Source organism: Hyperoodon ampullatus, assembly GCF_949752795.1.
Source record: "Hyperoodon ampullatus genome assembly, chromosome: 9".
Lineage (NCBI taxonomy): Eukaryota > Metazoa > Chordata > Mammalia > Artiodactyla > Ziphiidae > Hyperoodon > Hyperoodon ampullatus.
Window position 1 is genome coordinate 63,885,640 of NC_136922.1, and position 26,047 is coordinate 63,911,686.

The 26,047-nt window shown below is 42.4% G+C and overlaps 1 protein-coding gene across 2 annotated transcripts; it reads left to right on the forward strand.

The window, feature by feature from the left end:
- Window positions 1-1,163: 1,163 nt before the first annotated feature.
- Window positions 1,164-12,695, forward strand: PPP1R17 (protein phosphatase 1 regulatory subunit 17; the record flags this gene model as incomplete). 2 transcript variants are annotated; one of them, XM_079711310.1, is made up of 4 exons in its annotated part: window positions 1,164-1,245; window positions 4,938-5,090; window positions 6,403-6,555; window positions 12,625-12,695. In XM_079711310.1, the coding sequence occupies 4 exons, from the start codon at window positions 1,164-1,166 to the stop codon at window positions 12,693-12,695; spliced, it is 459 nt and encodes a 152-aa protein (XP_079567436.1). The 2 variants fall into 2 exon arrangements, with proteins under 2 accessions (XP_079567436.1, XP_079567437.1); XM_079711311.1 differs by lacking the exon at window positions 4,938-5,090.
- Between the last annotated feature and the right edge of the window lie 13,352 nt (window positions 12,696-26,047).

The following is a 26,047-nucleotide window of genomic DNA, read 5'->3' on the forward strand; positions in this document are numbered from 1 at the left end:
GCCTTCCCAGAGAACATTGGCTTATTCCTCAGAAGACAACTGAGTTGAACTAATTCAGTGAGCTTGAAACGTTAACACAATTGGTCTGTGTGTTCCTCTGCAAGGCAGTGATCCAAGAATCTCAAGAAAAAAGGACCACTTGGGTCATTTTAATCTTATTCCTCTCCAACTATTCTTGCTATGGTAGGACATGAGTAATAAATTATCTAAAAGAAACAGAATATAGGCAGACTCTAATGAAGATTTCCTATAAATCTCAACTAATGCATTTCTCATTCAGACCTGACACGTGTCCATTCTGAATTTCTACTCCTTCTGGACAATGGCTACAACTAATAGCTCTGAAAAATTCAATGGATTTGCGGTTTAGGAAAAATGGGCTATGGGGGGAGGAGGAAGAGGAAACAGATTTGCTATAACGTCAGAAATCTCTAGGGAGAAAATAATAAAGATCCATTTCAAGGCCTAGATTTTTTCCTACCACGTCTCTACGACTGTTGTAATACGGATAGGGAAGAAGTCTCACTACTTCATAGTTATAAGCATGTAATGGTAGAAAACCAGAAGCCTGTTTCAATTTCGATTCAAAGGAACCACTGTTTTAAGAGTCTTGGGTCTCTAGTGGAAGTCTTCAGAAATGGAGACGGATCCAAGCTTGGCTATTTAATAAATGTGTGACTAAATAAATTAATTAGATATTCTGATCCTCAGTTTCCTCACCTGTGAAGTAGGCATAATCTTACTTTGCAGAACTCAACAGAAAAAAATACAGGCGAGGTTTAATCAAGATTTTCTGTAACTCCCAGCTAACTCTTTTCTAATTCAGACTTTACAAGAGTTCATTCTTGAAATTCCCACAGTGCTTCTGAAAGACAGCAAATATTGAACATTTGATACGTGACAATTACTGATAATCCGTGTGTGTGTGTGTGTGTGTGTGTGTGTGATTCATTTATTTTGGCTTAAATCTTAAGTTTGGAGCTTCTAGTAGCTAAGTAGAAGAAGCAGACTTTAAAAAGAGGATTGAATTGAGAACATAGTAGTAAGTGCTCAGTAGATATACTTATTTAATAAGTGAGTGAATAAACAGAAGAGGTACTAATGGACTTGTTTCTATACTTCTGTGGTGCTGGAGAAGAAATCCACACACGGGCCCTCCTTTGATGATGTCCACTGAGCAAATGCAGCCACTGGAGCTCTCAGAAGACAGACTGGACAAGCTTGACCCTCGTTGTGGCCACTTAGGTAAATGCTCCAGTGTGAATGTCAATGGTGAAAGTCAGAAAGGGGGCATCTCTGCCATTCAGTTTGCAAGCAAGTCAGAGGGAGGCCCCCTGAAACCTGATAGTTTGTGACTTTTGATGACAGCCAACACCAGATGGACGGGCAAATAGCCATGGGTCTGTGGGGTCTGCCATGTAAATATTAGCTGAAGCACTGTAGAGAAGTTCATTAGAATTAAAAAAAGAGGGGAAAGGCATTGTCCTCTTTTTTGGGTCTGACAGAGTCCCAGGCAGAGCATTTCTGAGGCAATAAATGGAATGTGACATTATAGCTTGTTTCCAGTACTTCCCGGCACACTTACACCCCATGTGCAGTGCCAATAAAATATTTCAAATATCTCTCTTTGCCTATCAAGACAGAATTTTAAATAGCCTTTTTCTGCTTTATTGTCAATCTGTTTCCTTTCCAGAACTGACTTTTTGCATAACATTTGTAATGAAAATACCAGAAACATTTCTGCCTCTACCCATTTCTAAAAATGAGACACCCAGACTTTTGATGGATGGGCCTTTTGCATATTCATAGCCCTTGTTTATGCCTCGCCTGGTTATGACTCCCCTTGCCTCTCCCCTCTCCCCATTTACCATCAAGATATTTTATATTCAGGATTTCTCCAAAAATGGGAAAAAAGGCAATTGAAGTAAAAGTCAAAATGGAAGGAAATGTCTTGCTCTTTATACGGTGCCCTGAATCACTTCTTGGGGTTGAACGGTGACACATGGCTGGTCCATAGCCAGCCTGTACTTCCAGAGACCCCACAGCTGGGCAGCACCCATTCTGAGCCACTTTAATTGATTCAACAAATGTCTACGGTATATATAATATGGGGGAAAATGAACTGTGCTCTGTGGTAATAAATTTTTAAAATTACATTTTCCGCCCGGCATTAAGATACATAGACTCAAGAGCCTGGGTTTAATCCTGATGCCATAACCTGCCAGCAGTGGAATCTTCAGCCTTTTAGCTGGCCTTCTAAACCTCAGTTTCCTCATCTGCAAGTTAGGGATAATTGTACCTTTCCTCGTGGGCATGGTGTGAGAACTAAATGAGATAATATATTCAGGATGGTGTGAATATTTAACATCTGCTAAAACACAGGCATTGACGAATCAGGAAAGGTGTTGGTCCAACCCACACACTAAAATGAGGTGAAATCACCTAGTACATAAGTAGTACTCAATAAAGCCCCCTTCTCATCTCCTTTTTTTGCATGCATGTAAACATAAAATCATATAGTCCAATGCCTTACACATAGTACAATTTCAATCAATGCTTATTAAATTGAAATGATTGGATGAAATTATTAAAATCTCCTAGATAAAAGGAACTATTTATTACTATTAAATATGGCTGAAGAATGATGCTGCTGGTTTTTTGGTTATATATTATGATTTTCTGATGAGGCAGGCATAATGATATACAGTTACTAAATATTTCTGATAGTCAGTTCCTCACACGTATTGGGTTTTCTAAAACAAAGGATCATCCAGATATAACATCCAATAGACCATAAGTAACTTGGAAGCAAGGGCCATTTCTTACTTTTCTTTTTAGTCCTAGCTCAATGCCAGCATATACAGTGGAGGTTTAATCAATGTTTGTTGAATAAATAAATGAATGAATGACACAGGTTATGTCTAGACCCACAAAAGTGAAGTGAAAAGGTTTGGCACATTTAATCCACAATATTTTAAAGAAAGTGACCTGAATATTTTCATAAACAAAAGAAAGAGAAGGAGAGGGAGGGAGGGAGGGATTAAAAAAATCCAATTACTCTCTGAATTTCCCCAACATCATTCATAGTTGTAAATCTAGCTGGACAGTATCCAGGCCATAGTGAGTTTCCAGAGAGACAAATAGCTTCACTGCCTTGCACCTCCTTTGAATCCTAACGGGATAGCTCCTTATCCATAATATGTTTGAGTTCATTCATTCAAGCATACATTCAACAAATATTTATTCATTGTTGCTAAGGAGATAAAACACAGGACACCTGTCATAAAAGAAGGCCAAGAAGATATGCATAAGTAATCATTAGATCACCCTTTAAAGGTGTTAACATGAGTAAAAATGCTGTGGATACTTAGAAAATGAGAAAGGACACCCAGGACTAGGGTTAATAAGAAAAGACAATGATGGGGTGGAAGTGGGAGGGTTTGGCTTTCCTCTGAGCCTTGGGGAAAGTATTGGGGGTAAGCAATGGCCAGAGTGAACATTTTTTGAGGATATGAAATATATCAGATGTATAAAATGCTTTACCATCCTTAACAAATTTAGTTCTCTCTCTCTCTCTTTCTCTCTCTTTCTCTCTCTTCTCTCTCTCTCTCTCTCTCTCTCTCACACACACCAATTTAATATTATCCTCACCTTAAAATTTGAGAGAATATTAAAGTTCCTAGAAATTAAGTCCCCCCCCAAAAAAAAGGAAAAAAAAAAGAAATTATGGCCTAAGTTCTCAGAACTAACAAGAAACTGAGTCAGGATTTGAACTTAGATCAGTCTAACTCTACTTATTTATCCATTCAGCAAGCATTTATTGGTGGGAGAGGCAATTAAGAATAAAATTATCAGAAGGATATATAATCTTTAATCTCCAAGAAGGTTCTATCTAAAGCAGGAGATAAATCATTATGGAATGAACAAATGCTAGAACAGTGACAGAGGAGCTCAAAGGACAGCAACATAAACCAAAGCACAGAGGAGTAAAATGGAACAGAGAGAATACTTTAATGGGCAAGGGGTGATCAGATCGAATTAATTACATACAATGACATCTGATGGACATGATGTAGAATCCAGGCTTCAAAAGCTCTGGTGAGGTAATGTGGGGGACTGAGGAAAATAAAGAGATGAATAAGAAGATGTGAGGACCTGGGGTTAGGATGGGCAAATAGGAGAATTTCAAAGCCAGGGGGCAGGGTAAAGACCAATGCTGATATACACACTACTATATATAAAATAGATAATCAACAAGGACCTACTACTGTATAGCACAGGGAACTCTACTCACTACTCTGTAATAACCTATATGGGGAAAGAATCTGAAAAAGAATAGATACATGTATATGTATAACTGAATCACTTTGCTGGACACCTGAAACTAACACAACATTGTAAATCAGCTATACTCCAATATAAAATAAAATTGTTTTAGAAAGACCAATGATGCAGTGTAAGTGTGAATCACTGGTGTGACTTGGCCAGTCATAGAAATGAAGGCAGTGAGGAACAGATTGAGAACCCAACTACAAAACCAAAGAGAGCCTAAGGCACCACACCGGCCCTTGGGCTCTCCAAAGAGAATAAGGCTTGAGCAAAGGAAATTGGGAAGGAGCATTTGACACCTGTTCTCCCATCAGAAATGTAACTTAAACCCACTCTGTGCCTTGCTTAACTATATTTTAAAATTCCTCTTTGCCTTGATTATCCATCCCATTTAAGCTCTCTCCATTTGGAATTTTACAGAATTGTAGTTTTATTACATGATTTATGCATGTAAAGTCTGCTGTAGAAGAGGCCACAATAAATAAATACTTTTCTTTTTCAGACCAAACGACTTCTACTCCTGTCATCAGGTATAATTGGAATCCAACCAGTCCATGACTAGACACTTATGTAATATTCTTTTTTTCTTTGCGTCTTGTCAAAATCAGATGACCTTTCAGACCAGTTTATTAAGGACTGTGATCTCAAAAAGAAGCCAAGGAAAGGGAAAAATGTACAAGTCACCCTGAATGTTGAGTCAGACCAGAAAAAACCAAGGAGAAAAGATACACCGGCCCTGCACATCCCACCTTTCATACCAGGTAATGGACAATGAGGTCAGTTTGCACATCTGTAAAAGGGAACTGCTTGCCTCTAGATCACATTGGTCTTACAATTTTTTCCTTAAATATTTGGATGTTTTTAAATCATTGTTACAATCTCTACATTTGTCTTAGTTACGATAAGGCCAGCCATTATAACATATATATATATATATATATATATATATATATATATATATATAGTCCAAAATATTAGTGGATAACACAATACAAGTTTACTTTTCCCTCATCAGTGGAAGTTGGGGACGGGGGAGGCAGGCTGTGCTCCAAACAGTCCCGCAGGGACTCGAATCGATGGACATCAGCACTACACGGTTTCTAAAGTCACTGCAGGCATCCAGTAGGCCCAGGGCAGACAGAGTGGAGAACTGGCAAGCCTGCAAGTGGCACACACACTTCCTTCTGTCACAGCCCTCACCCGACTGCAAGGGAGGCAGAGAAATGCAGCCCAGCTGTGTGCCCAGAAAAGCGAAAGTCTGGTGAACAGCTAACGAGTCTCTATAACAACCGTGTGTGTGGCATGTGACACTCTCTTGTTTCCAAACGTTTTGTTTTGTCTTATTTCCTTTACCCCTTCTCTCCAGGCCATTAATTTAATGTCCTCTCTATTCACAACCCACTCAGGGGGATACAAAACAAATAGAACACAGAGCATTCTGAAAAGGAACTTCCTTTCAGTTTTATAAGAAATAAGAGAAACACATAAACAGCTGAAATACACAGCAAGAAGTAACATCATAACGGAGGTCCTCAGATAAGGACCCTGGGAGCTCAGTGTGGGCAGTGAATTGTGGACAGTTTTATAGAGGAGGCTGTTTTTAGAGAGTTTTCTCCATTCTACAGATGGAGAAAACTTTCACTAGTAGAAGAGAGGAGAGTAGGCAGGTAGGTGGAAGTAGAGGGCTAATTAAGTCAGTGAAGACTGTAGCCCGTGGCTTATGGAACAGCAAAGGCCCCATCGCTCTAATGGGGGTGGACTTTGGCAGCAGACAGACCTGGGCTCCATTCCTCAGGCACATGTCTTTGCCTCACTTTCCTCAGCAAGTGGACGGTGGTAGTAATATTAAATCGCACAGGGTTTTGTGAGGCTAAAATGAAATCAGGCATGTAAAATCTTTTGCACAAATGATGTTCTCTAGTGTAGCCTCAATAAATACTAATTCTTATTTTAAAGAAACTGCTTTGATTAAGATGTTTGAAAAGATCTATTGACTACCATCACCAGGTGTATGTGCAAACATGGATGCATGTATTTGACCCTGTTTCTCCCTCTGTTCCCCTAATTATGCAGGTGTGCTTTCAGAACAATTAATTAAAAGATACGATGTCCAAGAGAGACATCCAAAAGGCAAAATGAATCCAGCTCTTCATAATACTGACCTGGAACAGAAAAAGCCACGGAGAAAAGACACACCTGCCCTGCACGTGTCCCCCTTTGCAGCAGGTAAAAGAGCTGGTGCAGGGCATTTTCAGGGGGTGATGGAAACAGGTCAAGAGCCTTACCATCTGGAGGTGCCAGAGGCATGGCCTTTGTCCTGGCCCAACAATCTGTGTCTCAAAGAAGTGCCCAGGGGTGGAGCAGCATTTACAGCTGCCTTTCAGGTTTACCTTCATTGGCCGCTCCCCTGGGGCTGACTTGGAGCTGGGTGAGGATCAGAGCATAACTCATGCTTCAGCAGAACTGGTCGAATTCACTGAGCCAATAAAATAGAAATGTCAGTGGGTCCTTGAAAAGAGTTTAAATACTCTCCTCCCCAGTCTTCCAGGAATCTTGCATTCTATGGCTGACAGCTGAGTCTCTCAAGACACCTGGATATATTTACCAAATCCTCAAAGGAAGAGAAAGAGAGAGCGAAAGGGAGAGAAAGAGAGCTGCAGAAATAATGATAGCTCTCTTAATATGTGTCAAATCAAGCCAAAATATCTTGCTGAACTATGTGCACAACCCCACGTTATAGGGCAGGGCAGCCAGCATGTGAGGTATAGTCTTGTCCCTGAGAATTTTATGTACAAATTGGGGAGAAAGACACATACAATCACAGTTAGAGTATAAGACGGAGTGCGTGTTTGTTTTCTATAGTAGTTGGGGGTGGGAGAATGGCAGAAGAGAAAATATGCTAATGTTTATTGAAACCCTACTTAATGTTAGCTACTGAGTTTACATGTCTTGTGGATTTTCAAAAATCAACTGAATAACACAATAACCATTATCTCACTTTACAGATAAAGAAATTGAGAGAGAATTTAAGTAACTTAGCTACTCTAAAGTCTTCTGTTGATGAAATTGATGGATGGATGGCTGATGGGCTAATTGATGACGGGATGATTAGAACGATTGATGAATGGATCAAATTATGCTCAGGTTCAAACACTGTCACATGACAGAGCTGAGGCTCCCGTCCAGGTCTGTCTCATCTGTGAGCAGTTTTTCATCGCACCATGCTATGGTTTGGACTGGTAGCATTTTAGCAATCCAGAAGGGACACTTGGGAGGAGATGAGATTTAGTCATTATTATAAAACTCTATTTTCCCATTATTGCATCCAATAACAAAATTGAAAGATGGCTCAGAACACATCATGAAAAGACAGTCAGGGGAGCAGACAGAGTTACTGACCTCTGAGAAGAGCCAGGCAAGGAGGAATGGAGCATGAGGAAGCACTTGTCTGGAGAAATGGACCAAGGACCAGTTGGGAGGGTCTGAACCTGCCTTGGCCATGTTTCTCATAGGTTACTTGCATCCCTTCCTACACTGATCCTTCAACCCGCCACACAGTTCCTCCAAGCCCTGCCTCTGTCCCAATTCTAGTCACCTTTTAAGACTCAGCCAGCTTGAAGTCTCTGCCAACAGACCCCTCCAAGGCCAAAATGAATACTTTTTATTCTGAACTAACTCTGTATTAGAGCTGGGCATGCAAATACCAAGACTTTGTCCTCTCTTTTAGTATTGTCCTTATTGTTTTTGTTGCTGTTGTGGTAGCTGTTATTTAAATTGACTTACATCAAAGACTTTTTCGATGAAGTCATGAGAATTGGCCTGGGATTGTCCTGTGTTGCTGGTATTCACCTTGATATCTGGTCCACTCCCTCCTATATAGCCGTGCTCAATAAGTATCTGTTCATTAGATATTCCATTTGGCAATCATGATTTAGCAGTTTCAGGTTCTCCATTAGGAGACTGATTATTTTCTGCTCATTCTTGTATTTGTTTTTATTGAAGTCCTTCTAGGGGAAGACTTAGTAGAGGAACAAAAATATTGACAGTCAGAGAGTTACCTTAGTACACAGCACTGAACATGGGCTTTGGAGTCAGACAGGTGTAGGTTTGATCTCTGGTTCTGCTCCATTCTAGCTTTGTGACCTTGGGAAACAGACCCTAAGAGCCTCCTTCCTTTCATCCATCTCTGAAAGGAGAACCATAAAATCTGTCTCTCAAGGTTGTTAACACAATTAAATAAAGTATATAAAGCACCTAGCACAGTTCCTGGCTTATTGAAAGTCCTCAATAAATGTTAGTTCACCTTTAACTCTTTTCAAACTTATATTCTTTTTTTTTAACATCTTTATTGGAGTATAATTGCTTTACAGTAGTGTATTAGTTTCTGCTTTATAACAAAGTGAATCAGCTATACATATACATATATCCCCATATCTCCTCCCTCTTGCATCTCGCTCCCACCCTCCCTATCCCACCCCTCTAGGTGGTCACAAAGCACCAAGCTGATCTCCCTGTGCTATGCGGCTGCTTCCCACTAGCTATCTATTTCACGTTTGTAGTGTATATATGTCCATGCCACTCTCACTTCATCCCAGCTTACCCTTCCCCCTCCCCGTGTCCTCAAGAACCTTATATTCTTTGAGATAAGTTAAATCATTTCTAAAGGTGAGAATTTTTCTAGTCACAGTATTTTACCTCTCCATAGAACCCTGCTGATTCAAGGAACTTCCTAAACTGTTAAGCTCTATTTCTCTGGGAATGAAGGCTGCTTACGTCCCAATATCGACATCCTAAGAGAGCAGCTTCCCGGACAAATAAAAAATGTTTATCAAACAGTGCAAAGTACACAAGAGTTGGAGCAGTGGCCTGTATACATTATGGAATTCATTGAATCAGCAAATCTTTGGGTTGCAAGTATGTGCAATTATAGATAGTGTTCTATGATTCTAGCTTTCATTAGCATATTAGCTGAAGTACTTTATTTTTGAAGAGCCTTTTAGTATCTAAAGATTTGGCAGTAATCGAAATGCTAGTTAGGCTGATAAGAATAGAGCCTTCAGCAGAGGTTCAGAGAGACACACTGGTTCTAATAAGGGTTTGAGAGGAACTCACAGGAAAATGCACTCCAGAGACATCCCCTCTCATTAGTCCTTGGCAAGTGAAGGCTGGACAGGGATTCACTCTCTTCTTTAAATCTCTAGCTAACTACCTTCATTCCCTGAGGTTAATGAGCTTCTCTGACAGCTTCCAACCATCAGACAACTCCTCTGAGCAGTGAGGAGGCATCTCGGGCTTCCTTGCCAGCCCAAGCTTTGCTCTCAATGTGACCCACAGTTGCCAGGGCCAAGGAACTGCAGGGCAGGGAGCACTGGTTTGGGATTGGTCAGATCTGCGTAGCCGAGACCTGCTTAAGAAGCAGTGAAGTCTTCAGTTGAGGTCTGTGGCAAAAGGAACTGGAGAAAGTAATGAATAATGAGGCTGCAAGCACTGAAGAGAAACTTCCTGAAAAATTGGCCTATGAGCTGTGAACACTTGGAGATCAAAGCTCAATATGGTGCTTGTAGAAAGGAGCCTGATGTGTCCTTTGAAAGTGACATCTCTTCTGTCCTGCCGGGAATAGAGCGCTCTCTCTGGTGTGGTTTACCAGAAGTGGTGGTGTCTTAGCCCTGGCTGCCTTAGATCTGCACACATCTGTAATGCAGGTGACTGGCTTTAGATGGTGCTCTGGCAGGGATCATGGCCTAAACAGCTTGCTGCAGGGCTAATTGACCCTTTAGAGACCTTGGACTAACAGCTTTGGCCTTAAAAACACATCAAGCTCTAAGAAGCAACCAAGTGCCCCTAAACTCTTCTACATAGAGAGTGGAAGGGAAAGAAGTGACATTTTTCTAAATCCTTACTATATTCCAAGTCTTGTGCTAGATGTTAGAATATCCTTTGAGAATCTCATAGTTTGGTAAGGAGACGGATGTCTTGTCCAGTGATTCCTACAATGTGTAAAGTACTTTAACAGAGGTTCATGTAAGGTGTGATTGAAGCATAAAAGAATGTTGGGCTAAATCTATCTTGGCGGAATCACCCCCTGTGGGAGATACAAATTATGTTTCCTCCAGTTTTACAGACGAATAAACTGAGGCTCAGACAGGTTACGTGACCTGCTCCAAGTTCAGTGGCCAATGAAGGGAAAGCTTTCTGGCTCTAGAGCACATTTCTCCAATAATACACCTCTGCTTATACAGGAAAATGTGAGGATCAGGACTGGGTTAAATCAGATAGACTAGTGTTTGTTAAATCTCATTCAAATGACCAAAGGCAATGATATGAAGCATCAGGGATAAGCACACAGTGATGACATATACATGCTACTGATTTAAGCCTCATCCTAAGCAATGATATCCATGAAATCAAGATTCTGATAAACTACCATATATTTTTTCATTATAAGACATTAAAATGAATGCTTAATTATAATAATATAAATTCTAGTTCACCTCCACTTGAAAGTATCTCCTGTGTCCCTGTGGAAAACCTAGCCCACTTTGGGAAGGGCTGACCTTGTGATTTAACAGCCTCCTCCCTTCCCTGAAATCCCAGGATTTTCTTTTTTTTTTTTTTTTTGGCCCAGATGCTTGTACAACTAGGTGTCAAGGATACTTAAAATAACCAGAAAGTTGACTAGGATCTGGGAATTTAAAGGCTCCTGTCCACATTGAACCCACCCAAATTTGGTGTAATGTGAAGAAATATCAAGGATGGAAGGATTGTATGCTTGGGGGTCTCAGCATAGCTAACTCTATGTTCTTCTATCAAGATAGCCTTAATTCTAAATTAAAATCCAAACCTCTGTGCAACGATAAGAGAAAATATCTCCCACTCTGCTTCATAAGTGATTTATGCAAAAGCCTTATTTTCAGCCAGACTCTTGAAATTGTTTTTCTCCTCCAATAAATATCAGCTAATTGGTAAAGAACCCATATGAACAGACTAGGGACTGAATCAAATGAATAATTATTAAGATCAACACATAGTTTTCATCAATTTGCCACTGTTGAATGGAGTCCAGTGTTGTAGAAAGGCCTCTTGTGGTGCACAGCTTTCCTCCCTCAAGTTTAGATCTTTATGAAATGCTTCATGAACAGAAAGGTCTCTAATTCTGAGAAGGGTGGGGAGTGATTCAAGACAGTGGTGGGAAAACAAAGCTGACTGACTGGAGTGGGATGACAGAAACCATGGAGGACTGGCCCTGAATCACAGCTCCCTTTCCTTTTATTAAAACAACCGATTTCACAATTCACAGGATGAGCAGAACCATCCAGACCTCCTTGGACAGTTTTTTCTGGGCTGATCAGTCCAGAAAATGGTGCTCAGGTTTCTGAATTCCACAGACTAGTAAACTTTTAAAAACAAGATATTGTGAGCCTAACATAGGGATAGCAACTTCAAATTTTTCCTAGTAAGGATACTGACAAAACAACCATCTAATACCCCTAAAATTTCATAAAAGAAAGGATATTTTAATCCCCAAAATAAGAAAAAGAATCATCTCAAAATAAAGGACAGAATTGTAGCCATATAGCTGTATGAAAAAAATTCACTGCATTTTCCTTATTTTCTCATTTTGCTCTAAACCACACAAAATTTATCATCTACCAGCACTGACATTCAGAAACAGCATGTTCAGAGTCTCAGCTCAATATTTTCCCCAGATGTTAGTAAAATATGTTTAGTTTGACTTCATGAGGCTTACCAGTTCTTTTCAAAGGGAAAATAAACTAGCAAATTGTGAAAGGAGAGGAAGAACTGAGTTGCTCATGGCTGTAGCACTGTGCTAAGAATTATTACATACTTCTCATTTAGTTGTCACAATAACCCTTAACATAAATATTAATGCCCTCATTTTACATACCAGAAAACTTAGGTCTGAAGGTGTTATCTGGCCCAACACAGATTAAGTGAGTGGCAAAATGAGTCCAAAGCAGTTAGGCTCCAAAATCCATATGCTTCCATCCTACTGCTGTAAGCTTAAACGTAGAATGTAGAGAAGGGGGTGAAAGTTGCCTCTGACTCCTAGGTTGAGCATCTCTTATAACCATAACGGTGTTCTCACTCAGCCACAGCTCCTCTGGGAAGGCCACATAAGGCCCCTCAGTTCCCTCTCTGTTGGTACCTTTAGCAGTTAGCTTTGCAGACATTCAAACGTTTCTGCGTCGCCATGCTCCTGTGTACTGTCTATGCTGTAAGGTCTAATATTTTAATTAGAGGCACTTAATTGCAGATCTGTGCTTTGTTTTGCAGGTGTGACACTGCTCAGGGACGAGAGACCCAAAGTGATCATGGAAGGTGATGAAAAAGATGGTGACAAATAGCTATTTAAAGATATTTCCCCTGAGACCACCTGTAAATAGGTTAGATTGGTTCCCTATGGCGACCTAGAAAAAGTAGACTTGTTTCTGCTCTCATTTTGTCATAGTCTGCCTTTAAGATCCAGACACATTTTCCCCAGGAGGCATACTATATATCAGATTGCCAGTCACCTCTTTGTCTTCCTCTTCTTTTTTTGAATCTGGTTTCTATTCCCACTTCTTGAATTTTCATTGTCTGATGCAGTGGAAAGGAAGCAGATCATCCTAACTTGGGAGATAACAGGGAAAGCTTTAGTGCTCAGCATCTGCATCTTCTGGATCAATTCGTGGAACAAAGAGCATGGATCACATGGGAAGCCTTTACTTCTTGGCTTATGCTGCTGGGCGGGACTTGACTTCACATCATCCAAATACTAGTTCAGGTTGGGGCTCCCTGTTGCCAGTTAGGGAAATGAGAATGTTTGGGTTCTAACTCACTGATTGCTTTGGAGAACATGGTCTTTTATCTCTTTTATCCTTTCTTAAGAGTCCAAGTGTCTCTTGTGACATACCTAACTAAGACCCTTGTAACTGATACCCTAAAAGTGAATATGTGAGCTGGGGGAGTCAACCCAACCAACCATGCCTTGACTGAAAACACCACAGGTAGAGGGTGCTGGTCTATCTGGGAAGCTTAGCAATATACCCTATTTATTTCTTAAAATGTTTCTTAACTATGTTGTCCTGAAATTTTGTGAGCTGTGTCACAAATGACCATTACTAATGATAGATATAATACCAATGTTTGTGATGAATTTACTTTTTAAAAACTTAATTAAGATCAATGGAAGGCCATTCCTATACTTTTAGCAATCTCACTTATTTAGACCCCAATATGCTTTCTTGGATGAGAGGGAAAGATGTGGCATTAGCTAGTAAGCAGGAGTCTATGTATGACCCCTGCCCCAGCCTGCCGTCTGTGAGTGCCATGAGAAGGTTTTGCACGAGGGCCTCATCTATCAGGTGATGGACATGGGGAAAAACGAAAGCTGTCGTTCAAAGGTATAAAGGTGGATATTCAAACAGATCCTGCCTAAGTGATCATTTGGAAGCTCTGTATACACCCTGACTCCAATAGTTTGTTAATCCCTTCTGTCTTTCTGTTCTTCTCACAAATGTGGAGAAGATACAGGATCCTGCTGGTAATAAAGATGCTTCTGGTAATAAGATGCATTGCTATGTCTGGGTGCATTTCTCCTAAAAATACCCTATTTTACACTTATAAATACCCTATATTACACTTATAAAGAGAAGAGGTTGCAAAAGAGACTCAAGGACTGTTTTGTTTGTTTTTGACCCACAGAGGTTTAAAAATGTTTGAATCAACATTAATATTTAATAATCTAATCAGGAGAATTTACATAAAATCCTAGATTTCCAGATTCTCTTGAGAAACCATCTCAAGGTCTGGCAACCTGAGCCTGATTTAGAAGCATGGCGACCATCAGCGGGCACTGAGCACCAGATGCCCTTTTAGGAGAAATAGACATTCTCCAGCTCTCTATCTGCCCCACCTGGCGTATTTCACCCACTGACTTCACCCCCCAGCCTTCACGTTTGAGTTTGGAACCTCTGGTGAAAACCCATACGTTGTGTCCCTAATGATCTCTCCCTCTTTGATCCCACTCCACTTTTACTAGTGGTGGCCCCAATCACAGCTTTGGGAAGAGGGGAGCAAGATTGTGGCCAGGCTGCTGGTTGAAGCATAAGTGGTGAAATAGGCCACCATAAAGTCTTTAAGAAGCCAAATGCATTTACACGTATGTGGATAATAGGATTACATCACCACCAAGGGATTCTTAGTAAGAAAACACAGATGAACTCTCATTCTATCAGCTTTGCCATACAAGCGTGGTGTACCTGCAGCCATGCCCACCGGTTGTGCTCAATAAACTCGCAGGTGCTCAGAAAAGATCTCCTCATTTCTGATTCCTGGGGTGGGGTGGAAAGTAGACTGGCTGTTGAAGAGACAAAGGTCTTGGGTTCTTGCCCCAACTGTGCAACACTGAGCAAGTCCCTGGATTTCTCTGAGTCTGTTTCTTTATCTTGAAAATGAGGTTAATAATCCCCACTTTGCCTTCATAGTCTGAGAATTAAGTGAGATAATATAAGGCAAAGGGTGTAGTAAGCTTAAAAGCCTTATTCGTCTGTAACAGGATTGTTTTAAGACATTTTCAGAGTGAGGAATGTGCCTTTTCTATTGCCAAACCCCATTGCCTGGGTATTAAATCAGTAGCAATTGGGCCTCCCTGGTGGCGCAGTGGTTGAGAGTCTGCCTGCCGATGCAGGGGATACGGGTTCGTGCCCCGGTCCGGGAGGATCCCATATGCCGCGGAGCGGCTGGGCCCGTGAGCCATGGCCGCTGAGCCTGCACATCCGGAGCCTGTGCTCCGCAACGGGAGAGGCCAGCAAAAAAAAAAAAAAAAAAAAAAATCAGTAGCAATTATGTGGACTTGAATCAGAACCTCTGAAGAAATACTTCAAGTAGGGAGTCACTTGCGTAGCTTTAACTTAAAGACCAGCCCTCCTCTTTCCAGGAAGATGGTCTTTGTAATTCTCCCAGCCTCAAAGAAGCACTCACAGAAATGGTGAGGGACAAAGCCAGTCAGAATATCTAACCAACGCTGGATGTCACTGGGCGATTTGGATTGAAGCCAAATCTCCCTCACCTCCCTTGAAGCATGTAGCCCTTTTCTAGGCAGGTAAAATAGAGGTTTAATGATTAGGATTACATTCGGATTAAACTAGTTTTCAATACATTGTTAATAACTTCCCTCCAACTAAATAATCATCATATTAAGAAACTAAAGAGCATTACATGGGAGCCCATTCAGAAAGAAGGCCCCAACTAAAGGCATCCCAACAGAACTGGCAAATCGGTCAGCCATCTGTTCATTTGGATGGCATCTACCCCAAGCCCAGGCTGCCTGAGAGGAGGAGGCGCTAGACATGAGACTCTTAGCTGCACGTAGCACTGGTGGCTTCATTTAAATCCAGATCCTCCTTAAAAGCTGCTGCCTGAGATCACAGGGCCAGCTTCTAATGTTTAATTATTATCACCTGGAGAGGCCGGAGCCAGGTGCTGGGAAAGGACTCAAGCAGCGTTTCCTTTTAAATGCAATTAAATGAACTGCAGGCCTCCTAAGCCTGTGTTGTCCACATTGTTTTCTTAAAACAAGGATAGACTTAGATGACATGTGGTTGTGCAAATAGGTTGATTGAGCACTTACTTTTCCTAGTTACATGATGGATTGTGTAGACTCTCTGTCATCTTGTGTAAATAAGGCTCCCTTGTCACTTGTAATTTCTAAGTGTGGAAGACTTACTCAGAAAACTCCCCAAGGCAGTGAATGAATGCAGAGAAAATAGATGGACTGAAAATCTCCTCCTCCTGGTCTCCTGGACACAGGATTGCCTTTGAACTGGCGTTAAGGCATCATCTTCACAGAAGTTCAGAACACAATAATGACCATAATTCCTGACCCCCAAAAATCAGGGCAGGAGACTCTCCACAGATAAGTGTATTTACAGGGAAAACAATGTAGTATTTGAAATGTGGTCTGCCCTGGAAAAATCCAAGATATCGGCTTATTTTTCTCAAGAAGAAAGGATAGGTATTTCCTAACTTACAGTAGCAGGTCCTTCCAACAACGTGAGACTCCTCGTCTTCAGGAGACTTGCTGAGAAGCAGCAGCAGAAAATGGAAGATAATTGAGCTCCTCTGAACCAACGTCACTCTTCCAATCTGGTGCCAAATGGGAATTTTGAGAGTTGCATAAAAACAGCAAACCAAGGCTTCCCTGGTGGCGCAGTGGTTGAGAGTCCGCCTGCCGATGCAGGGGACACGGGTTCATGCCCCGGTCCGGGAAGATCCCACATGCCGCGGAGCGGCTGGGCCCGTGAGCCATGGCCGCTGAGCCTGCGCGTCCGGAGCCTGTGCTCCGTGGTGGGAGGGGCCACAACAGTGAGAGGCCCGCGTAACGCCAAAAAAAAAAAAAAAAAAAAAAAAACAGCGAAGCACAGATCCTCACATCCTTACAATTATGTGTTAGTGCTCCAGAAAAACAATATTTATCCATCAAATCATGTATAATCCATATTTAAAATGTATTGTTTAATCACTACTTAAATAATGCCCTTCATGAAAAGAACAGCGTGCTCTCAGCCCTTGCATTTGTTCAATCTTTTTCCTCTATCGTCTCGTTTGATCCTCGAAAGCAATTGTAAGAAAACTAAATAGCCAAGGAAACTGACTTGGAGGAGAAGCCAGGATGGAAACTCAGGCCTCCGAACTCATGAGTGCTGTGATCCTGGCAGCTGGGTGTGGAGGAATGACCACTGTGTACAACCTTCTGCAGCTCCTAGCTGCTGGGCACCTAGGGTAGTTCCTACGGGCTTGTCACGGGTCCTAAGGATCTCCTTAGGGGGAAAGTGTCTGAAACATCCTCTGGTATAAGTAGAGTCAAGGTTGTGCCCCTCCTGGGGTTATATAACTAGAGCCTTTATACCAAACTGACCCTCAGTTACCAGCACGGGGCCGCCAAACAGCAGCAGTGATACAGACAAAGTCAGGTTAAGAGACAGGAGTTTGAAAGGTGTGTGAAACCTGGAGACGGGGTGGGGAGGATGTGAGATTGGGGAGAGGTTGAGGCCAGTGGTAGATCCAGGTTCTGGAATCTTGAATATCTGGGTGCTTTTCTTCTGCAATTTCTTTAGCAACTTACCAGAAATATTTTCTGATGGCACCCTGGCTTTCCCTGCTCCCTGAACACTCTGTGGTTCCCAGCTACCCCCAGAACTCAAGAGGGCACATGCTAGTGAGGGGCCCTGGAGTTTAAGCTTTATTAGCTCCTTGATAAATCTGCCCCTAGCAGGCAAGAGACAGCTGTCTGCCCGTACTATGAGGGAAAGGGAGCTGCTATGAGTCTGAGCAAGTCTGGCCACCTGTTTCCTTCACCCTTTTTTGCAGTGGTTCTCAAATAGTATATATTCACCACACAATTTCATTAACCAGATTTTTTAGCAGGATGATTGCTGGAATTAAAAGGTGAATATTAATAACATAAGAGTACCCATTTCAGGAAATTCAAAAAAGAAGACTTCCCAGAGTTCTTGTAGTGTTGACGAGGTTGTCCTTCAATGCTGAGTGACCGATACAGCTCTTTACTGCCCTGGTCAATGCTATTATAATTTCTTGGTATTGAGTTCTCACTTGTCCCGGGAAACATAGCTCTTTCCTTGATCCCTCTATCCTTTCCCCAGCCACACGTTACCTTCCCACCCCATCCCACTGCATGACCACATGGCTCTGTGTTCCATCTGAAAGGCAATAGCTGGAACAAGAATGAATCCCACACATTCATTGAAATGAGCCATCACACATAGGAGAGGCTTGAGGCATACCAGCCAATACTCATTGCTCTAAGGCTTCTACCCAGAAAGAAAACAGGTACCATGGCCAATCCCGCTCCTCCCTAAGCCCCTTAATCCCACAGGAAAGCTTCTTGCTTCCATTATCCAGTGTTTGGGGGATCCTTTTGTTGAAGGGAAATCATACTGAGAAGGCTAGTATGTAGAACACATCGAATCTGAAGAACTGAGTGGGAGTACGATAGGAAGCCCCATGATCACCCCCTCCTTCCCTCCTCCTCCCATCACCTCCTTTGGTGGCCTTTAAGGAAACACTAAGACTTTGCCAGTCAGGGTCAGAAGCCCGGTAACTAGATAATTAAGGAGGCCAAGCATTCCTTCAGCTGCCTCCAGCATGAGAGGCCTCCATTCACACTCAGCCCCAAGCTTCCCGTGTCCAGTGGGATGAGGGTTTTCATTGTGTGCGTAATGCATGGGTTTTAATATGCACGTTTGCAAGCTCCGTCTTTGATATACCCTGTGCATTTCTGAATAGGAGCAACATCCCTGGCGATTCCTCAGTCTGAGCAGCAGCCAAACCTGCAGTCGCTCTCCTACAGAGCAAAGCAAAAAGCCAGCAATAAAAAAACTAAATAGCAAATCAACAGGGTGTAGTTCTTGAACAAATGCACATTCATAATTTGTAATTGTGTAGTTATAAATCCCCTCCTAGGGCTTTGCTCTAATGACCCAAAACAGAAAGGAAGCCTTTATTTTCTTCTGCATTTGGGTATTTGGTGACAGAGCAATGTACATTTGCCAACAGTACAAATATTTATATTTTTTTAGTACTTTAAAAGCATTATTTCAGGTGTAGTGGAGTTCCAGAGAATCAATACCTGATTTTACCAAACCCTGCCTCTGAAAAAAATTCTTATCAGTCTATGAGATATTAATCTTAGAGAGAAAAGAGCATTCTTGGTTTCTCCCAAGAGGTTTAAAGACACAGGCTCCATCACCAAATCCCCAGTAGAATGCTTGTATGTGTATATGAGTGTATGCACATAAATCCAACCAAAGCCAAGCACACAATGGCTTGTCAAGAGGCAGAACATTCTGGGGTCCATTTCATTTCAATCTCAACCCTGATTGAGAGGCGTAGAGGAAGAAGTCAACAGAAAGAGAATTCTAGAGCAAAGGTTATGTTTGTCATTCAGAGATGATAGGATCCCAACTACAGGGCTCATTTATTACAGTGCTGAAATTAGGAAACAACACCAAATTATTTGGAACAGCGCTGACCATAGAACTCCCTGTAATGATGGAAATGTTCTAGGTCTGTGCTGTCCAATATGGTAGGCACCTTGTGCCAACTGAGTACTTGAAATGTGGCAAATGAACTATGGAACTCAATGTTTAATTTTACTTAATTTTGAAGAATTTAAATAGTCACATGTAGGTAGTGTCTACTGTATTAGGCAATGCAGGTTTGGAATGTTAAACTCTCTACTTCAGGAGGCTGTGGTTGGAAATAGAATCAACCATCTAAGCAGTCTGATGGAGGACATGGGGCCCAGGGGACCCTGGAGCTGCCACCTGTCCTCCAGGAAAGAAAATAAGCCAGCACTTCTCTCTGGGGTGAAGACAATCAGATCTCCACAGGTCACCAGCCTGTTTCTCCCATTTGCTAATAAGGGTCATTCTAGGCCAACCAAATCCCCAAAGTATGAGAGATGCAGCATTTGTTTTATCTGGTTCTGTTTTTGACTGTCTTGTTTTGGAAGTTATTTCACAGTCCTTGTAGTCAATTTTCTGTTCTGAAGTTCTGGAATTTATGTTAATTCATTTATGTATGTATTCTCTCATTCCTCGGGTGTTTATGGATCATCCACTGTTTTCTGAGCACTGAGGTTCAGAGATAGAATCAGACACAGTTCCAGGCTTCCCTGGGCTCACACCTTCCTGGAGGGAGCCACCAGCAAATATCGATGACCCACTATGTTCAGTGCTGAATAAATGTCAGTCCGGGAGCCCAGAAGAGCTGTGGGGCAGGGGATGCTCAGTGCTGTCAGGGAGGTCTTAGGAGAATTCACAGAGGAGGTGATATTTGGGTTTGCTTTGAAAAAGAATGGAAAGGAGGGAGTATTTCAGACCTAAGGACACCTGAATGAAAGCAAAGCAGGGTGGAAGCAAAAGAATCTATTCCACCTCCTATGGGGATAAATCTTTCCGCCTAGAACCTGAGTTTGTTTGTTTGTTTGTTTTGCGGTACGCGGGGCTCTCACTGTTGTGGCCTCTCCCGTTGCAGAGCACAGGCTCCGGACGCACAGGCTCAGTGGCCATGGCTCACGGGCCTAGCCGCTCTGCGGCATGTGGGATCTTCCCGGACCAGGGAACGAACCCGTGTCCCCTGCATCGCAGGCGGACTCTCAACCACTGCGCCACCAGGGAAGCCCAGAACCTGAGTTTTGTACCTTGTGATCAGGTGGACTTGGTTTGGTTTCAGGCTTCACACCACTGACTTGGGACTTGACCTTAGACCTGCATCTTTACCTCCTTGGAGTCTTGCTTCCTCACTGGCAAAAACAAATGATACATGTAGATTTTGTTAGGTTTTTGTGAGGATTAAATGTAAAAACACTTGTGAAATTTTCTAGTCCTCATCCTGGCAAGAAGGAGGGATAAAAGTTAATTTTCTGTCTTCATTCCACTGGACAGCTAATCTTCCATGTGGGCCTTTCTCGGAAACAGCTGCCCCGGCCCAGAGAACCACTTGACAGGCCTTGTCTGGAGTTACCTTGGGTTGAATGAATTCCATTTGTTCCTTCTCGAAGAATTTGCTCTGGCAGGAATGACACATTTCATAAAAACTCAACTCCTGATACACCACAAGTCTTCACAGGGTAGACACTTGGTGAGGAACCAGTGAGAAAAACGAGTATGATATGTTTTGCATTTTTGAAGATTTTCTCTGTTGCATGATAATTTTAAAATTGAACAATAGCAGTAAATTTAATCTCAGCAATACCTGCGGAGTTTGAATCTAAAGCACCCAGTAGGTGACACACCTGTTTCCACTGGGGAAGAATGGCTCACACCAAGGGTATTAGAGAAAGGGAGGGCTACCACCCAGATAATTCCCACCCAGATTGTTGACGAGAGGCCAGGTCCAAATCTTAAGCTCAGTCCAGTAAGGAAAACAGGATCTGGCAAGTGAAGGATGCTTGGGCTCAAAAAAGAATCTCGAAAGATCTTCTCCCTATAATCCGGGATCCATAATAGCTACATAAGGCACATTTTTCTGATTGAGTCACCTTTGGGATGCAAAAAATTTTTAACTGTCCTCAGGACAATTCTGTATAGAGATCATGCAAACATAATTGATACAATGAGGAGCTTTGGAACCAGACCCCTGGGATACCGCCAACAGCTCAGTCGTTTGCTAGCTATGCCTCTGTGGCAAGTTACTGAACCTCTCTTAGCTTCAATGTCTTCGTCTGTAAAAACTGTTTGGTTATACCGCCTTTCCAGGTTGATGTGACAAGCAATGGAGATCATGCATTGAAAGCCTCTGGTTCCCTAGACATTAATTCAATCTTGGTTCACCTCTCTTTCCCATCACTTTCCTCTTGGTGTCTGAGACCTTGTTTACACCATTTAGGTGGTTCACCAACAGATACTGTGCTGCACAAAGTGCACATTCAACACATACACGCATGCACACACATACACACACACACACACTGATGACATCCTTTCAGCTCAATCAGAACAATTCAGGATCACTGATCTCCAGTCTCAGTTCTGCTCCCTTCACTCTACTTCCTCCTCAGCCCCTTCTCCGGGCAAAAAAGAATATGAAGGATGGACAAAAAAAGAAAATGACACTGCAGAGGGAAGAAGGAAGCAACAAGTAAAGGAGACCCAAAATCTCCTGGTAGGTCAGAAAATCTAATGACTAGATCAGAAAATGCAAGGAGATTAGGGAAAATAAGATGAGAAAATTACAAGGAGGCAGACCATGGAGGGCCTTGCAGGCCATGCACAGGACGTGGACCTTCATCGTCCCGTCAACAGTCAGCCATGGAGTGGGCATTACAGGAAGGGGTGACGCCGTGGTTTGTGTTTCGCTGCGTGGGGGTTGGGGGTGGGTGTGGATTGGGAGTTGGTCCCTGAGGGAGGCAGGTAAGGGAATCAGGAACCACAGCTCAGCAAGCCAAGCTCACGGAAACCTGCAGGACCCTAAGGATGGAAAGGGAGCCTGAGGATCAATGGGTGAGTTGGTTTAGCTCTTTTCAGAAGCTCCAGCCAATCACTGGCTAGAAATCACCTCCTAATACAAATAAGCACAACATCATTTGAGGGGTGGGAGGGAGGGAATGATACTTTTTAATAAGTAGGCAAAATATTTCTAGGAATACCTTTTTCACAATACTCCAGGCATGGGCCAACCTTCCAACACGTTAACCTCTTGCCACCAGGCTGATCTGACTCACGTTCTGGCCGAGGGAGAGGGAAGAGATGGGTAGGAGGACATTACTTTCCCTGAGTGACGATTTTGCATTGTTTATTTTCCCAGAGCTCCACCCCTCCTCTGGATCTGATAAAGCAGATAGTTACTCAGAAAGGACTCGCCCCAGTGGAGGAGAAACTATTGATGAAAAGGGTACGTCAACCCAAAGATTGATTGCCTTGCAGTGAACACACCTGTGCAGGTGTTTCCACACCCACCCAGATGTTCCCATTCACTGTGTAGAGCCAGGAAGCCCAGACGCGGGCTGTTGAAGGAGGGACTTTGGTGTTTCATTTTCCTAAGACATTTATCTGGGAAAGTTTCTCCTTCCTGAGTCTCTACTCCCGCATGGTTTTATTCACCTTATGGTGGTACCAGTTGAATTACAATAAACAGCCGATTTTAGGCTGTTATGGATGGACTCAGTCATTTTTTGGACACCAACTCTGATGCCTTGATTTTATGTGTCAACTTGGGTAGGCTAACATATTCAGTGGTTTTGTCAAACACCAGTCTAGATATTGCTGTGAGGTAATTTTTAGATGTGATTAATTTAAATCAGTAGACTTTTTAGTAAAGCATTGGGCCTCATCTAATAGTTGATGGCCTTGAGAACAAAGACAGAGATTTCCCAAAGAGCAAGAAATTTGGACTCAAGACTGCAAAACAGAAACCCTGTCTGAGTTTCCAGGCTTCCAGCCTGCCCTACAGGTTTCAGACTTGCCAAACCCCACAACTGCATGAGCTAATTCCTCAAAACCTCTCTCTCTCTCTCTCTCTTGCTCTCTCTTTCTCATTGTGTGTGTGTGTGTGTGTTATTGGTTCTGTTTCTCTGAATAACTCTGATGAATATACCCACACACATAGAGTTCTTCATTCCCACAAAATGTGTTTGGTCTATTTTAGGTTTAATAGTTAATATGGCTAAAATCGATAATGATGAACTGTAAACCCAAGGGATACCTTTTGGATTAATTGGTGTCTGTTCTTGGATCTGGTTCTCAAAAGAGAGGGTTAGGGCTTCCCTGGTGGCACAGTGGTTGAGAGTCCGCCTGCCAATGCAGGGGACACGGGTTCGTGCCCCAGTCCGGGAGGATCCCACATGCCACGGAGCGGCTGGGCCCGTGAGCCATGGCCGCTGAGCCTGCGCGTCCGGAGCCTGTGGTCCACAACGGGAGAGGCCACAACAGTGTGAGGCCCGCGTACCGCTAAAAAAAAAAAAAAGAGAGAGGGTTAGTAGAACCCTGAGGTCTCATCAATTAGGGGACAGGAGGATGGCTTAGGTGGGTGGAAAAAGTGATTCATCTTGATACTGAGGTGAGATCGGAAGATGGTTTTATCGTTTTAGGGAGAAGTATCAGGTTCTGAGCTTGGAATTTCCATTTTTAAGGGAAAACCATTCCATAGCTTGATTTGTCCCAAGGAAAGAATAAGAATGATTGGCATTCTGCTGATGTCCATTTTCTTATATTCCTTAGATGAAGATGAAACAGTCTGTCTCAAAGGACACATAAATATTTATGAAATACATTGACTTATGATGCCTCATTTGTCACCTCTCACAAGGACAGAGATTGAGTGCCTCTTTGTCTTCTCCTTCCGGCTCTTCTCCGATTACCTGGATCACATCTGAGCCCCATAATTCAAGTAGGGATGCTGGGCAGGGATCTCTACTCCTCAGGATCCTCCCATGTGTACGTGTGTATCTCTTAGCCAAGATGGATTCTAGCAAAGAAGCCTATGGGTAGGCTATGGGTAGGTTGACATCTTCTACTATGCGGTGGTGCCTCCTCTCTTTTTGACCTTCAAGGAACCTTTCTGCACGTGTGTAGCTGAGAAGGTCTCCTGGACTTTGAGAATGAGGAATATGTGGTCTTCTATCTCTTATCTAGGCAGGGCACAGCTTCTCCCGCCTCCTGCTATTTTGTAGTTTCTGTCCACAGAAGACGAACTCCAGCTGCTCAGCCTGGGGCCCATCTATCTCCAGCCTCACTACTAGTAAGTAATTGTGCTTATTCAAGAATAAAATAAAAACATTATCGTTTTCTTCAATTTACATATCCATAATTGTTTAATGGCTACTAAGCTGTTAGAACATAATACTTAGTAAGTTGTTTGGAACTAAAAACTTAAAAAACAGAATAGGAATTTCTTTTGAACGCAAGTCCTGAGAAAAAGCTGCTGAGACAATGAGAAAGTTTGGGAACCTCTGCAAATTAAAGTCTTGCTACTCAAAGTGATACCAGCACCTTTGGTATCCCCTAAGGGCTCATTAGAAATGCAGAATCCCCTGCCGAAGCCAAGTCAGAATTTCATTTTTTACAAGGGACGCCGGGGATCCCTAACACCTGATTCACATTTGAAAAGCACTGCATTTTAGCATCATAAGGGCAGTAAAAGCAAACGGCCCACACCTGTTAGCTCCTCATCAGACCACACAGAGAGCCTCCATCTGAGCAGTCAGAACTCAGATCCTGCCCCCCTGACACTTACTAGCTGTAGATCTTGGGTAACACTGTGAACTTTGAGCCACAATTTCCTTACTTGCCAAGGGAGGATGATGGTTGATCCTGTCTCTTTGAGGTGATTAAATAAAGGTTAAGCGAGACAATGCTTACAAAGTAGAATGCCTGGTCCAGAGTAGAACAATAAACTATGGTGTCTTTTTGCTTCCTGGGTCTGCAGCTTTAGGGCAGGTGACTGTCTTCTTTTTCTACACCTTTGAAAGGTCACAACTGCGGGAGGGAGAAATCAAATTTCATATTCAGTCATTGGATTGATGACCACACCTACTACGATAGCCAAGCAAACGTAAACACGCCCTCTCTTTCCAGGTGTTGAACCAAGGGGTGCAGCCTGGAAATGTATATAGGTTTGCCTTAGGGATTTCGCTGTGTCCCTACAATATGGGGAAACATTGCAGACAGGCTAACAGGCAGAGAAGAATTTGCTTCGGGGGTGGTGGTGTGTATGTGGTAAAGTACACATAACAGAGCATTTACCATCTTAACCGTGTTTAAGTGTACAGTTCAATGGTGCTAAATATATTCATATTGTATAACCATCTATCCCCAGAACCCTTTTCATCTTGTAAAACTGAAACTCTGTAACTAAACACTAACTCCCCTCCCTCCAGCCCCTGGCAACCACCATTCTACTTTCTGTCTCTATGGATTCAACTACTCCAGGTACTTCATAAAAGTGGAATCACACAGTATTTGTCTTTTGTGAATGGCTTATTTCACTCAGCATAATGCCCTCAAACTTCATCCATGTTGTAGCATGTATCAGAATTCTCCTCCTTTTTAAGGCTGAATAATAAATAGTCCATTGTATAATATACCACATTTTGTTTATCCATTCATCCATCTATAGACACTCGGCTGTTTCCACATTTTAGCTATTGTGATTGGGGTACTGTGAACACGGTGTACAAATATCTCTTCCAGACCCT